Below are 16523 nucleotides of genomic sequence, written 5' to 3' on the forward strand. Positions count from 1 at the left end.
CCTGTCAGGTTAATTAGTCTCTCTTAATTCTCCTCAGGTGTGTGTGTGCATGGTTGTTTGTCCTGTCTGTCTCTGTGTTGCCCTGCGATGGACTGGCGACCTGTCCAGGGTGAACCTGCCTCTCACCCAAAACGTTTGCTGCAGATAGGCACCAGCACCTCCCGACTCAGCTAAGGACAAGGGTGTAAAGAAAATGGATGGATGGGTGGATGGATTTATGTACTGATTGAAGAACATAACTCTATATGCCTTGACCTGAGCATGAGTCAACATTTTTCCAGAGGGGCCATGGATCCCACTTGGGACCCCACTGATCAGAATGAACACAAATGCACGCCACACTTCTCAGATCTTTATTCGTAGCCTCTGCATAATATTGAATCAGTTATGCTTGTATTTTGTTCGTCTATTAAATAAGATCAAATAAAAATTAAATAAATTATGAAATCAAAATAAAAATAGATGTACCATAACTTTCTTGTTTCTTAACCGGTTCTGATAGCCGTCTCTCTTCAGCCCGGGCTGCTCCTCTGCCGGCCCAGCAGGTCGTATTCCCGGTACAGGATGTAGTTCTTAAGGCGCTCCGGCAGCGGCACGAAGCTCATGAAGACGGGCGAGCGCAGACGGAGGCGGCCGAGACAACGACGGATCCGCAGGCGACAGAGATGCTGCAGGCACCGGGGGTTTTCTGGAGAGGTTAACGGGAAGAGAAACGGTGATCTTTACCTCCTCCTTTCTCAGCTAACGGTCAGGTTTCCGGTACCTTGTAGTCTGCAGATGTCTGCCCACTGGCTCTGCTCCATCAGAACCGCCTTCAGTTTGGAACACAGCGTCACGTGATCCACGTAGTCCAGCATCACTCGAACCACGTGACCGGACAGGTCTTGCAGCCAATAGACGGTAATGACCTCACAGAACTGCGCTGACAGAGAACGTAACATGGTATGGCAGACCGTTTTCACATAAAATTTCCATCGTGTGTGTGTGTGTGTGTGTGTGTGTGTATATATATATATATATATATATACACACACACACACAATATGTGTATACAGAAAGGTTTTGACTTGAAACAGCTACACTTTGACGATCCTGAATGGTAACTTCAGATATCTGCGTTTTTCTCAATATTTCAGGGATTGAATCCATCCATCCCTATCCAGCAACAGCTACCATGCTGCTGACAATGAGTATGGTTGGTGTTTAGTTACGCTTTTCTTTGTATAGTTAGTCTTTGCCTCTCTAGTTTTATTTAGTTTAGTCTGGTTATTCTTTAGTGACAGATTTATTTTTCAGTCCTCTGTGCTCGCTCGCCCCCTGTCTCTCTCTACTCCAGGGGTCCCCAAACTACAGCCCGCGGGTCGGATCCGGCCCGCCTCCACATTTGGTCCGGCCCCCTGAACAATACCAGAGAGCGTTCAGATTTTTTTTTCATTTATTGTATTTTCCGGTTTATATGTGGATTTTTCTTCAACCACCAGGGGGCTCTTTAGCAGGAAGTGTGTCCTGTAAACTGTGGGTGTTTTGTTTTGCATAGCGCATTGCTGCCATCTGTAGGACTTTTAGGGAACTGCTTGACTTTTATGTTATTTAATCAGTACGGTTGTTTGCTAGCGGTAGAGCAAATGAACACGTGTCTGTTGTGAACGCTGGATTCCAGGTTGAATTCTCGAAGCAATGCCTGTAAGTAGCAGCTTATACTTCAAAACGAGTCTTTATGTTAACATATGAGAAATTAATATGTTATAGTTACATTCCCTCAATGGAATATATACTAGTTAGTCCCAGTGACCGTTTCACTCATGGTTTTTGCCCATGTGCTTTCTGGGTAAAAATCAATCGAGAAACGCCCCCCCCCTTACCCCCTCAACAATTTCCGGCCCCCCACCAGAGAAGGGAAAATTATGTGGCCCTCACAGGAAAAAGTTTGGGGACCACTGCTCTACTCAGTCAGCCTTTCTCCCCTCACACCTGCGATCAGTTTGCCAATTATTTCTCTGTTCTTTGTTCAGAAATCAAACTCCCATTACTTAGGTTTTGGATTTCATCATTATTTTCATTAAATAATCAAATTCAGTTGCTGCCTCTGTCTCTCTGCATTTGGATCCCACAACTTCACCAACCTACAACATTTTTCATACAGCTAATACATTAACCTAGCAGCTAATCATCTTGTTTCTAAATGTAAAGTCTGATATTTAATTAAAACAAAACACTGGCATTAAAATCAGTATTGTTTTCTTGTTACCATAGTATCTTTGATCACAGAGCAGGTCCATCCCTCGTAGTCCTCAGGAATGTGGGAGCTGTTGCCATAGGGACAGTCAAAGCAGCGCTCCACGTCGTAACCATAGTTACACAGCATCCTGAGAATGACCTGTTGCACACAAACATTTCATTCGTTATGTAGATTCTGTTCATTAAAAGTTGATGTACACGTTTCTCCAGCTACCTCGTCTTTGAGCGCGTACTGCAGCGCCGAGGGGAAATGCGTCGTGTTTATTTTGGAGAAGTAGTTGACGTTAGCGCCGTAACGCAGCAACAGGTTGATCAGATCGTAGTTGCCCAGACGGAGTGCAACCTTTTTTTTTAAAAAAAAGACAGAAATCCAGGTTTTACATGATCAATAGATGTCGTTTCTATCCTGAATTATGAAATGAGACTCAGAGGAAAACAAGAAGATTAAACAGGAAATCTGCTATACAAATAAAATCTAATTGATTTATGTAGCTGTTCCTTCAATATTTTCACATGATGCCATTTATTTTATCAAGTGCACCAGTTCCTCTCCACCAGGAAAACAAGCCCCACAGCATCATACTGCCACCTCCAGACTCCATAGTTCTGATGGTAGAAGCGTCGCCGTTTTTCCTCCAAATGAAACGATGCTGATTATGATTAAACTTTTCCTCTTTAGTCTCGTCTAGCCACAGTTCATTCCTCCAAAAACAAAGATCAAACTGTAATCTGGCTTTTTAAGTTTATTTTGAAGTAATGGCTTCTTCCTTGCTGAGCGGCCTTTCAGCCCAGGTCTGCACAGAAAATGTTTCACATATTTTCTCTCAGTTTTGTATTTTTCTACAAATAGAAATACTTTTGGTGACTTTAACTGACCTAAAAGAAAATCAGTTTGTTCTGGTTTGACTTTTTGTACCTTCTGATTTCCAGTGTACGTGCCTCTTTCTTAACGTTACCCTGGTATCTTTTAAGCCGTTTATTCTTCACCTGGACAGGTTTTACCTGCAGACACTTGACCGGGTCCTGGTTGGGCATGGCTCCGGCCTCCAGCAGCAGCTTCACCGACGCCATGTCGTTATTGGAAACAGCGAAGAAGAGAGCGGACTTCCTCTCGTCGTCGTAGCTGCGGCGGATCCAGGGGTGGAGCATGAAGTTGGGGTCGTAACCCGCATCCAGCAAGGCCTGATGGGAAAACATGACAGTTCGCCAGATTTCCTGATGAATAGTTTTTTTTTTTGGCCTCTGATCACAAGACGACAATGGTAAAAATGTAGCCAACAAAATAGAAACAACTGAAAAAAAAACTGGAAATAGTCTGTTTTCCTTTTAATAAGGCCACAATCATTCATGTAATATACAGATTTAATAAAAATCAGGTTTATTGTTGAGCATGGAGTACTTTAATAGAATAAAAATATCACAATAAAAACATTGTTGAATTTTAAATTAATGAACTTTGTCAGCTCACACTGGTTTTAATTTGACACTTTTGACCCCGAGGGCAAAAGGTACGGACCGCTGGTCCAAAGTCATTCTGTACTGAAATAACCCTGTAGCTTCAGTTTCATCAGAAAATCTAGAAAACTCTTTTACTTAAGTAATTTTACAGACTTTATACTTTTACTTGAGTAAAAATATGTTGGAAGTCGTGCTCCTCTTACTTGAGTACAGTTTTTGCAGATTCTGCAGACCTCTGGCTAACAATAAAGAGCTCAGTAGAGGAAGCTAATGCTAAGCGCTAAAGTTGAAAACAATGGAAGATGGGTGTGTTGCTCAATGCTACAATTAGCTTCTTCCCATCGAGTCGACCATCGCGCCCTGTAGCCTGACAGCAGGAAGCCAACAGCCTCGTTCTGTCAGCCAATCACGTCTTCGTTTTGATTCGATTTTTGTTGTTGCCTTGTTAAAAGAAAAACAGACAATTGTTTTTCAATCGTTTCCTGTTTTGTTGGCTCAATTTTTACCATTCCTGATGTGTGATCAGGGGCCGAGAAAAAAAACATTTCAAGGGCCACAAATGGCCCCCAGTCCTCACTTTGGACACCCCCTGCTTTACACCCAAGTTTTATCTGAGCAGGACTGTTGATTCATTACAGAAATATTTCCAAACTAAAATCAAATACTTCTGTTTATGACACACACACACACACACACACACACACACACACACACACACACACACACACACACCTGGATGCAGTGTGTGTGCGCCTCTGCAGCCGCTGAATGAAGAGGGCTGATCCCGCTGTCGTTCACATCTCCCATGTTGGTGACGGGCAGCAGCAGCTTCAGGGACCTCAAACACACACACACACACACACACACACACACACACGGTTATGTTGCCTTCTTGTGACCTCGTTCAGTCAGTGTTACCACTGTTCATGTTGAAGTTGATTGTTTGCAGCAACATGCGGTGAGGTTCTGGCTGTCAAAGCCCAACTCCAATATTAAAGCTTATATTCCAATTTTGACTGAAAAAATGCTTTTATCAAATTCATACAAATGAACATTTTTTAAGATATTATTTTCCTTGGCTGACTACTCTCTTTTCTGATTAAAATTTAAAAACATGTAGATTTATTTTTATAGTCCATGCATCTTGACAAAAATTTAATTGTTTCTCTCATTTTTTTTGTTATTAAAAATTTGAGAATTTTAACAGAGTGGTCTCTGTTTTGATGATTTTTACCATCAAAAATACTATTTTGATGGTATTTTTTCAGTTTTCTGACTGTTTTGAGTTTTTTTAGTGCGTAGAAGAAGAGCACCTGTTGTGTCTGTATTCATAAATATTCATGTCTGGTTGTCCATATGGACAATTTCTAGGCATCAGATATGGATATGTGAAATCAAATTTCTGTGCAGCTTTTTCATAAAACCTGGAGGTAACATAGTAACTTGGTTGTGGTATAAAATGGAAATATGTGCCTGGAAAATACAAAATACTCCTTTATTACTAATACATTTGCTATCTTGTTCGCCATTGTTGTCTCCTTGGTTTCCCCTCTTGTTATTGTCTTCTGTGTTGTTCTTGTAGCTTTACATTTGTCCCTGCCTGTTTTATTTACTGCCTGAAGTTGATGCTGCCTCACAAGGCAGCAATATAATAAAGTCAACTCTGCATTATTGGCTCCTGACAAAACAAACCACTTCTGGTGTTGTTACAAAATAGGATTCTAAATGGAGAGGTGGGTCCATTTTAGATGAATAGTTACAAAAAGAAAATTAGATGGACACACTTTTGATGATATTGTCTTTTCTTAGACGTGTACCTGCTTTAACTAGACTAAAACTGGTTTGTTCCCATTTGGGTAAGAGGACAGCTGAGGTAAAGTGCTCACTGCAGGTGTCCTCTGTGTGAGGCCCGGTGGATCGGCAGGTGTCCGGTGTGATTGGACACGTTGGCGTCGGCTCCGTGGTCCAGCAGCAGGCGGACGACGGCTGCGTTCCCTGAAGCAGACGCTTCGTATAAGACGGATGCCTCGTCGTGCGCCTGAGAGAAAATGTCTGCTCCTGCAGGACAGACAGCATTTTATAACATGATTATTAAAAACTTCAATAGTGGAAAAGAATCAGGAAGAAGAGAAACATCTCTCCCCTCAAAACAACACAATAACATAGATATAAATATTTAAATTGAAGTTAATGACGCTTATGTGTTAATCATGAGATTCAAAGTAGTATGAAATTTCAACTTTGGTTCAGACTGCACAAAATACTGTAAATTTATCATTGAAATATCACAATATGCAACATGCACACCGACAAAACAGCTTGAAAATCAATAAATGTTGATTTATTGTTTAAGTACCAGGCATTCAGGCTCTATTTCTGAAATAATTTAGCTGTTATAAACTCTTAGTGCTAATTCAGTTGATGTTTTGTAAAAAATTTTCTTAAATAAAACTTTAAATAAAAAGTGAATCAAAATTAAGACATGATTGATAGCAGCAACCTGTAACACAGCCATCCTCCATCGTTCTCTATGTTAGCGCTTAGCATTAGCTCCCGCTAAAGAGCGCTTTAGCTAGCAGAACTAATGTTTATGACCGATTATTTAGAGTTAGCAGAGGTGGGAGGTGTACCCAAAATATGTACTCAAGTAAGAGCAGCTCTACTTTAATATATTTTACTGAAGTAAACAGTAAAACGAAGCCATCCAAGAATAAGTAAGAGTAAAAAGGTATTTGGGAAAAGTAGACTGAAGTACTGATCAAATTATCAATCATTTAGTATTTAGAAATTACATCATCAGATGGACCAAAATGTAAGATTAAGTGGAAATGACAATAACTCAAATAACTAAGACAAATAAACAAAATCAAGGATAATAAAATATTTCCAAATCAGTTTCTTTCAATAAAAAACTTATGAAACTTCAACAGAAACTGCAGCTGTGTCTCTGTGTCTGGTGGATGTTTGGTTAAAACATATTTGTTTTTCATTCAGTGGGTAGAAAATCCAGAAATTTTACTCAAGTAAGAGAAGAAATACTTCAAAAATAAAAATACTCAAGTAAAAGTAAAAAGTAGAGTTATGGGAAAAAAAAAAAAAGTCTTCATATCTTGTTCATATACTTTTGTACATTTTGTATTTTGTTGTTAAAACCTAATAAAAAAAAAAAAAAAAAAAAAAAAAAAAGTAAAAAGTAGTAAAAATTCTCCTAAAAGTTCATTTATAAAAAAAAGTTACTCAGGTAAATGTAGTTACTATCCAACTCTGGAGTTAAGGCAGCAACATTTTTAATTTGTAGTTATGAGAAAGACAAAGTTTATTTGATAGTTTTCTAAAGTGAGCCGATCTGGTGAGCATAAGCCTCACCTTTCCTCAGCAGGAGCTCCACCACCTCCAGGTGTCCTCCCTGCGCAGCCAGCGCCAGCGGCGTGAAGCCGTAGTTGCTGCGTGGGTCCGGCCGGGCCCCGGCCTCCAGCAGCAGCTTCACCAGCTCCAAGTTGCCCGCCCGCGACGCCTCGTGGAGCGGCCGGCGGCCGTGGCAGCCCGCCTGGTTCACACTGGAGCCCCGGAGGAGCAGCAGCTTCACCAGGTCGGTTCGGTCCGAACGGATGGCTGGAGACAAACAGAAAACTGGAGTTGGACCGATCCAGAGTCAGCAAAAAGCTTCTGCTGGAAACCAGCGATCAGGCCTGAACTCTGACCTGAACCTTCAGAAACACATAAAGACAGTTACAAAGTCGGCCTTTTATCACCTGAAGAACATTTCCAGGATTAGAGGACTAATGAACAGGTGAGAACAAAAGACAGAGAAAGAAATGGACAAACTGGATGGGACAAAGGTGTAATAAGAAAAGCTACAAGCAAAAGTTTTATATTATATAAAGCTGAATGTGAATTGTTCATGTATGTTTTATTTGTAAACAAATGTGGAAAATGGTAATAAATAGTTTAATGACAAATATTAAGTAATTATTGACTGAAAACAAGCTCATATCTTCCTGAAAAGATAGTTGTAAGTTAATTTTGTCTTACTTAAAGTGTAATAAGACATTTACACTGGAAACTAGATACTTGGAAACTTATTACACTGTGTTTTTGCAGTGTAATAAGTTTTGTCTTTGCCTTTTTAAACATCTGTAGTTCTTATACTAAAAAAACTGGAAAATATACAAAGTTTCCAGCTGTTAATTGGTGTAAATCCTCACAGCATCATCTTGAAGCATAAACAGCAAGCTGTGTGTGACCGAACGCACCTGTGCAGAGTGTCTGAAATAAAGGTTTGTGATCTAAATGAGGATTGCAGCAGCAGCAAACTGGCTGATAATCCGGCCCACCTACAAACAGCGGGGCGTCCTTGTCCTGGTCCTGGCAGTCCGGCTGAGCGCCGCGGTCCAGGAGGAACGAGGCGTTTTCCACCAGACCGGCTTCCACCGCCAGGAAGAGGGCCGTCTGGCCCCGCAGAGTCCGGGCCTCCAGAGAGTCCGGACCTGCAGCTGGGGGACATTTGATATTTTGTAAACCTGGTATCTTCACACGGCTTCCTCAGCACCAGATACAGAATACAGGAGCCTTCATATTAATCAGAACCCCTGGCAGTAAAAATAATAAATAAATAAAATATTAAATTAATCTTTCTTTGCAGCAGGATGATATTCTAAGAAATATAAGCCACCAGTTCCACCAAGGAGTTCCTGTTAAACAAAAGCAACAGAAGATTTTCTTATTTTAGAATCATTTTTAAAGTTAATCTACATTTTTAGTAATTTAATATAATTAAGAAAAAACTATCTTACAAGTAAGTTTTCTGACATGTAGGAGCTTGTTTTAAGTCAATAACTTCTGAATATTTATTAAACAAAATCCTTGTTCCATTGGCAGATTATTCCACTTATAACAAAACATTTTTTAGATTAAATAATCTGCCATTGGAACTTTTTCATAATCAGGACTTAAAACAAGCTCCTATAAATGACTGAAAACTTTTTTGTAAGTTAGTTTTGTTTTAATTCAAGAATTTTAGATATTTCAGATATCTGGCTGACCTCTTGACCTTTAAACTTTCATCAATATCTTCAAAGCAGAAGCAGCACAAACAAAAGTTTTGCTGCAAAACGCAGCTGAGTTGATTAACACCAATTTTGTCTGATTTAAAGACGGTGGAGGGGCTGGTTGACCTTTAATGACCTCTGGGAACATTTGTTAATGTCTTTAAAATGACAGCGGCACAATCAATCAATCAATCAAATTTTATTTGTATAGCACATTTCAGCAGCAAGGCATTTCAAAGTGCTTTACATAATTTTAAACAGTGAGAAAGAAAAAGAAAGTAATAAAAAGATAAAAAGAAAAGATAAAATCACAGCCTAACAGGACAAGGCCTCCAGCCTTGCAGCACCAGGCTCCGTCCGCCTGTTTCGCGAAAATTTTGCGCTAGGACTTTCGCTGTCCTACGCGGATTTTGTGCATTAATTGGTTACCTGTTAGTCTAGAATTTACAGGGTTTTATATACGCGCAATGACTCCCAGTCACTCGCAAATACATAGAAGGCATCAATTGCCATAAGCAACTGTAAACAGGTGGGTTTTAAGTTGAGATTTAAAGGCACCCAGTGTTTCAGCTGTTTTACAGTTTTCTGGAAGTTTGTTCCAAATCCGTGGTGCATAGAAACTGAATGCTGCTTCTCCTCGTTTGGTTCTGGTTCTGGGGATGCAGAGCAGACCAGAACCAGAAGATCTGAGGGGTCTAGATGGTTGGTACAGCAATAACAGATCTTTAATGTATTGTGGTGCTAAACCGTTCAGTGATTTATAAACTAACAACAGTATTTTAAAGTCTATTCTTTGAGCTACAGGGAGCCAGTGTAGGGACTTTAGAACTGGTGTTATGTGCTCTATCTTCCTGGTTCTAGTGAGAACGCGAGCAGCAGCGTTCTGGATCAGCTGCAGCTGTTTGATTGATTTATTAGTCAGACCTGTGAAGATGCTGTTGCAGTAATCAATACGGCTAAAGATAAACGCATGGATGAGTTTCTCTAGATCCTGCTGAGACATTAGTCCTCTAATCCTGGAGATGTTCTTCAGGTGATAGAAGGCCGACTTTGTGACTGTCTTTATGTGGCTCTGAAGGTTCAAGTCAGAGTCCATCACTACTCCCAGGTTTCGGGCCTGATCCCTGGTTTTCAGTTGTAATAACTGAAGCTGAGCATTGATTCTAGTTCGTTCCTCTTTAGGCCCAAAGATAATAACTTCAGTTTTGTTTCTGTTCAGCTGGAGAAAGTTTTGGCCCATCCACACATTTATCTGATCTAAGCATCTGTTCAGTGATTGGATGGGTTCAGAGTCACCAGGTGACATCGTGATGTAGAGCTGTGTATCATCCGCATAGTTATGGTAGCTAATCCTATTTCCTGCTATAACCTGAGCCAGCGGGAGCATATAAATATTGAAAAGAAGGGGTCCTAGGATTGAGCCTTGGGGTACCCCACATGTGACCTTTGACCTCTCTGATGAGAAGTTTCCAATTGAAACAAAGAAATTCCTGTTCTTTATGTAAGATTCAAACCAGTGGAGCACTGGACCAGAGAGTCCGACCCAACTCTCCAGTCGATTCAGTAAAATGTCATGGTCAACAGTGTCGAAAGCTGCACTGAGGTCCAACAGAACCAGCACTGTGGTTCTCCCACAGTCTGTGTTTATATGGATGTCATTGAACACTTTTACAAGGGCCGTCTCCGTGCTGTGGTGAGCACGAAAACCAGACTGGAAGGAGTCAAAGCGATTCATTATTGTTAAGAAGTTATTTAATTGTTTAAAAACTGCTTTTTCAATAACTTTGCTGATGAATGGGAGGTTGGAGATCGGCCTGTAATTCTGCAGTAGTGATTTGTCTAGATTGTTCTTTTTTATCAGTGGTTTGATAACTGCTGTTTTCAAAGTCTGGGGGAAAACACCTGAAGACAACGATGTGTTTACTATATGGAGCAGATCATTAGCAACGACAGGCAGGACTTTCTTAAAGAAATGTGTGGGTAGGACATCCAGACAGCAGGAACTGGAGCTTAATTGACTTATAATTTCTTCTAGGGTTTTATAATGAAGTAGTTGAAATTGGGTCATTTTTACTGCCTTTGTTTTGTTTGGGCACAGCATTGGTACTGGCTTTGGAGTGGATGTGCAGATTAATCCTCTGATCTTTTGAATTTTCTCTGAAAAGAAACTGGAAAACTTGTTGCAGGCGGCATTAGATTGAAGTTCAGGTGGTAACATCACAGGAGGATTTGTGAGCCTGTCAACAGTAGCAAATAAAGCTCGGGCGTTGTTAGTGTTTTTGTTTATGACATCTGCAAAGAAAGCCTCTCTTGCAAGTTTTAGTGTTGTATGATAGTTACGTTGTCTTTCCTTGTAGATGTCATAATAAACGTGTAGTTGAGTTTTACGCCATTTCCGTTCGGCCCTACGGCAGAGTTGTCTTGCAGACAGAACTGTTTGTGCATTTCTCCATGGAGATTTCTTCCTACCAGACACAACCTTCACTTTAATGGGTGCAATGTAATCAATGATATCTGAAAGTTTGCACTGAAAATCATCTACCAACTTATCTACGTTATTATAGTTTAAGGGCGAGGAAGCAGAGTAGATTTGATTAAATGTTTCTGCTGTGTTTTCTGTGAAAGTACGTTTTGTGATAGTAGCTGTTTGTCCAAGTGGGTTAATGGATAAAGAACATTCAAAGATAACAGCAAAGTGGTCCGACAGGGCGACATCAGTTACAGAGACATTGGAAATATTCACACCCTTACTGATAACCAGGTCCAGTGTGTGTCCATGAGTGTGTGTTGCTTGTTTGACATGTTGTGTTAAACCAAAACTCTCTAATATATCAAATAGCTTTTTTGCCCCTCGGTCTTGGGGGTTGTCAACATGAATGTTGAAATCACCGACAATTATCAAACAATCGTAGTCAATGCATATGAGAGATAGAAGTTCATTGAAGTCCATAAAGAAATTTTCCACATATGTTGGAGTTTTGCGAAAATATCTGCAGCACATTTGACACCAGTTTAGTCGAATGTGAATAATGTGGAGGGTAACTTCACTCGGGTTTCATCAAACCTGTGTGTGTGATCTCCAGGACGGCCTGGTTGCTCTGAGCCGCTGCCTCGTGGAGCGGCGTCCAGCCTCGGCTGTCGCTCCGCAGAAACTCGTCTTTCAGCCGCACAGAAAATTCTTTCAGCAGCTTCTCGTTTCCTGGAGCAACAGAATCATCCAGAACTTTACGCTCAACCGATACCGGGATAAACCCGCTGCCGATTCTCATCTCAAATGAGACGCTAAACTGCGACTCTTTAGGTGTCCAAGATCGTTTTCTGAATATTTATTGTGTTTATTTACACAGTTCACAGTTGAATTTATTATGTTAGAATAAATCATAGAAGTTTTGATGTTGTTTACCTTGTTTTATAGCAGAGAAGATCTTGGAGATGTTGGAAGATCCTGAATCGGCGCTGAATTAAAACAAAGAAACTGAATTCAGATGTTTTCTTTTTTAGTGTTTTGGTGCTGAGAATCATTACATAATTAATAAAAACACTTTTTGGCATCATTAGCAACTTTAAAGCTGCAGAATTTAACACATTTTTTTCAGTTCCAAATCATTTTTTGTGCTTTTTGGCCCCAACTGAGCTCCATACAGAAGAAGGGTCTCAGCGCTGTTAATCATCCTCATATACTCGCTACTCAATGTGCTAATGGCAGAGAAGCAACTCACCGTTATCCGCCGTCATCGGTGACTAAGCTAGCTACCCTTAGCATTCACAGCAGGCTATGCTAGCTGCAGCATAGCAGAGAGCAGGGGGATGAGCAGCGCCACACAGAGTTATTGACAGCACTAAGACCCGCCTCCTGGCTCTGATTGGTTGTTTCTAGTTGGCATTTGGAGAAGTTCAATTTTTCACAACATAGTGAGTTTCAACAAATATGAAAAAAAAATGTTAATAAAAGTTAGACAGTAGCTTTAAGGGCCACTGTTTTATTAAATAAGTGAAACTAAAAGACTTTTTTAAATGATCAGTTTCCATTAAACTTTCCTGCTTGTTTCGGTTTGTGCCATTGTTTCGCTGCTTTGTAAAAGTTCAGGTTTGTTCTCCGTAGTGGCTCAGTGATGGACGTTCTTCCATCAGACCTCTTCCCTCTGAACTGACCTCAGCTCGTTTCCTGCTGACGACTCTCTGTGAACCTCCCTCTGCTTGCTGCTCTCCAGCAGACTCTGCTCAATCATGTACTGAATCGCTGCATCTTCCTCATCATCCTCATCCTCCAACACATATCCACTAGGATTCATCACATCCAAAGGAAACAAACCTCCAGTCTTTGGGTTAAAGAGAACAGAACATCAGATGTGTTATTTCCACATTTTATCAATCTGGCTTGTAAAGTTAAAATGTGCAAGTTTAGTGTTTTACTTTTAACTTTGCATCTGTCAGTAGAAAGCATAAAGCAAAGATCTACTCTGGGCCTTCAATCAGAAATGATCCATAATTAAACGCTTGCTGCAGAAAAAAGCTTCAAAATGAAGTTAATTTCTGTCATAATCCTACAGCTTTGCTCTTTTACCTTGTTTTGCTCAGCCGAATCACTGCATCAGATTTGAAGCTGCTGAAGGTTTGAGAAAGAAGCAGGTGAATAAAACCAGTGCTTTAAACCAACATGGCTTCCTGCAGCGCAGAGACTCCCAGGTTTTCCAGTACAACCCGTTAAAGAAAACAAAACATTCATAGATTCACCCAGTGGCGTTAAAGAGTCAGACCAGACTGAACCGTTTCTGTGGGTGCAGCTCTGGCAGCGATGGAGATATACGACACCTGTTACTAAATTTACTCCCACCAGAAACAGTTATGACTTAAACACATGACTAACACAAATCAAACTGGATGACTTTTACTCTAAATTATGTATTTAAGCAGATATTTCATTTCCTGTAATGTGTTACTTTGGTTTTTTGCAAGATTTTCAGCTTGTTGAATGCTTTTATTATAAAGTGAAATCCAACCGAAATAAAACCTGCATCATTTATATAACCGAAATGGCATCAATTCAAACCCAATTAACCTTTTACCATGAACCAAAAAAAAAAAAAGAACTAAAGATCCAACATTCAATTAAAACCAACTCATTTTATTTTTATTAAAAAAAGAGAAAAAAAGGTTTGTAAATTGTTTATTATTGTCAAACCAAGTGGATTGTTTTGCATGGATTTGAAAATTCCTCTGCAGGTTAACATTTTAAAGCAGCAACAATCAGATTTGGGTTGTTTTTTCTTGAATGTCACCCAGTAAAATGTTCCTATTTAATGTTAAATTAAAATTAAAGTACTTGTGATTTACCCAACATTTTCTAACATTTTATCTGGTTTTGTGAAGGAAAAAAAAACATCTCCATTTAGAAAAGGTCCATCTGCATCAACTGCCATGACTTATATAAATTATTTCAACTATAGTAGGCTAGTATTTTATCAAAGATTTGCAGTAACACTAAATAGAAAACATAGAAAACCATCTTTACCAATGCAGTTTGTGCAACAGAAGCTGACATTTTTTAAAATCAACTTGCATTGCCAGTAAAACCAATTATATCGTTTTTACTGGTTGAAGAACACAGCAAATATTTTTATTCAAAAATGTGTAATTTTTTTTTACTGTTTTACTGTGATGACTGTAGCCAAAAAGCAAGACCAAAACAAGAAAACTGTAATTGAAAACGTGTTTATTTCAGTTTCTGTCTCCACGGTTTATGACCTGGGTCTCTCCTTCTTGCCTTTGTAAAGCGCCAGCAGAGACACGTTGGCCACTTTGACGACCTTGAAACGAACTCCAGGAATGTCTCCCACGGCATGACCCTTACGACCGAAACCGGCCACCAGAACCTCGTCGTTCTCCTGAAGAACCAGAACCACAGGGAGGATGTTAGAGACGACAGAACTCAACAACAAAAGTATTAAAAATAAATCCACGCATTTAAAAGCTTCCACTTAGGAATGGGAAATAAAAACCTGAACATTTTGTCAAACTGCACACATTGAAGCCGTTTACCTCGATGAAGTTGAGACAACCGTCATTGGGGACGAAGGCCGTGATCTTCTTGCCGTTCTTGATGAGCTGGACTCTCACACACTTCCTGATGGCAGAGTTGGGCTGCTTGGCCTCGACACCGCTGCACAAAAACACAGAAATCTAATCAGCTGCAAAGCAAATGAACCAGAGCACGAGCTGTGACAATCTTTAATTTTAATTATTCATAAGGCAAATTAATATTTCAAAATTTAAATTTTCTGTACTTTCCAGAGCTCTTATTATACGAAGCATCAGGTACAGAGTTTAATTTCCTGTGTGACAGCAACATTTACCTCCTGGAGAATGAAACAAGTTAATCTCGCCTGGCTGTACTCACACTTTCTCCAGGACGATGCCCTTGGCGTGAGAGGCTCCTCCGAAGGGGTTGGCTTTCAGGGCCGTCCCCAGGTGAGCCTTCTTGTACTGTTTGTCATGCCATTTCTGCTCACGCCGGTGATTGCGGAGCTTCCTGGCGGTACGCAGACCACGACACTTTCCTAAAGAGAAAGATATGTTGCATTACTTTGCTTTCATCTCTGGCATCCGTTCTGTCATTATCCGACTCACAACCATCAACATCATGCATCCATCTTTTATTGCCCATCATCACTACTCTAAACCTTAAAGACGACTAATTTACTTGTATATTAGAAACAAACCAAGCTGTTATTGTTTTTAAATACCAATAATGTCACAATTGGCAAAAAATAAAATAAAAAATAGCACATTTGATATATGCTTTTTCTAGTCCAAACCTTTATTAAAAAATAAACTTAAGTAGACAGAATACAAATGTATATTTATAGCACCACAAATTTTTAAGTTGTTTAAAAATTGTCAGTGTTTGTGATTTTAGGCTAAATTTTTACGTTTTAATGCAAATAGAAGAACACAATTTACCCCAGGCTTTTGATTAAGTCACTAATGGCAGTGCTACAGTATTTAAGTAATTAATTATGCCAATTTGTATTTTTGACACAAATATGGTGGATTAAATGTTTTGCTACACCATCTACTGCTTTGGACAGTAACATTTCCAAATAGTTTTGTCATGCTAGCTTAGTTCAGGTCACTAGAGGAACACACATTACAAGTCAAACAAAAAAAAAGTTTACATCTACATAAATCTCACAAAAATAGCATCAATATGTTAAAAAGTACAAGTATTAATCAATACAGAAAACAGTTTTTATCAAATGTGCAGAGAACTACAACATGGAAACAGTACTAACAACGGATATCTCCAAAATATTAACTTTCCAGAAACAATCCATTTAAAAGCTTTTGATGTTACCTGGTTAGTCTACATAATCATACGCTAATTTCAGCCTGTTAGTAATATTAACGTTAAAAATTAATCAGCAACAAGATCAAATTGCCGACCAGCAACTAGCAGCAGAGCTACATTATGGCCGCTCCACGTTGCGGAGAGACGCCGCCGTATAAACCTCTTTTTTCTCGTTCACTTTAGCATTTTACTGAACTAAACACACAAGAAACACCTCAGAAGACGTTCCCATAAAACGTCGATATAAAAAATTGGTATAACTGAGACATAAACTGAATATTTTTAATGAAAACTGAGCCTTACCCATGATTGCAGAAGCGAGTCAGGGATTGGAAAGGAAGAACCCAGCATGCACCGCGGCAATGTGTAGTTGGAGGACCCCATCTGCGTGCGACTACAGAGTGCCTGAGTAAAATTAAGCCGTTTCAGAA

The 16523-nt window shown here is 39.7% G+C and overlaps 2 protein-coding genes across 2 annotated transcripts; both read right to left on the reverse strand.

Annotated features, from left to right (window-relative positions):
- Window positions 1–339: 339 nt before the first annotated feature.
- Window positions 340–14290, reverse strand: asb14a (ankyrin repeat and SOCS box containing 14a). Its single transcript, XM_088005847.1, has 12 exons — window positions 12897–14290; window positions 12148–12200; window positions 11809–11943; window positions 8031–8189; window positions 7063–7308; window positions 5583–5754; window positions 4429–4534; window positions 3241–3420; window positions 2453–2581; window positions 2249–2377; window positions 764–917; window positions 340–688 (listed from the first exon to the last, which is right to left on the reverse strand). The coding sequence occupies exons 1-12, from the start codon at window positions 13034–13036 to the stop codon at window positions 513–515; spliced, it is 1779 nt and encodes a 592-aa protein (XP_087861973.1). The 5' UTR covers window positions 13037–14290; the 3' UTR covers window positions 340–512.
- Window positions 14291–14440: 150 nt separating this feature from the next.
- Window positions 14441–16484, reverse strand: rps23 (ribosomal protein S23). Its single transcript, XM_015009900.2, has 4 exons — window positions 16396–16484; window positions 15142–15301; window positions 14784–14904; window positions 14441–14629 (listed from the first exon to the last, which is right to left on the reverse strand). Exons 1-4 carry the CDS (start codon window positions 16397–16399, stop codon window positions 14483–14485), a joined length of 432 nt encoding a protein of 143 aa, XP_014865386.1. The 5' UTR covers window positions 16400–16484; the 3' UTR covers window positions 14441–14482.
- Between the last annotated feature and the right edge of the window lie 39 nt (window positions 16485–16523).

This window comes from Poecilia mexicana, unplaced genomic scaffold (assembly GCF_051168715.1).
Source record: "Poecilia mexicana isolate PSO_F unplaced genomic scaffold, ASM5116871v1 scaffold_5, whole genome shotgun sequence".
Lineage (NCBI taxonomy): Eukaryota > Metazoa > Chordata > Actinopteri > Cyprinodontiformes > Poeciliidae > Poecilia > Poecilia mexicana.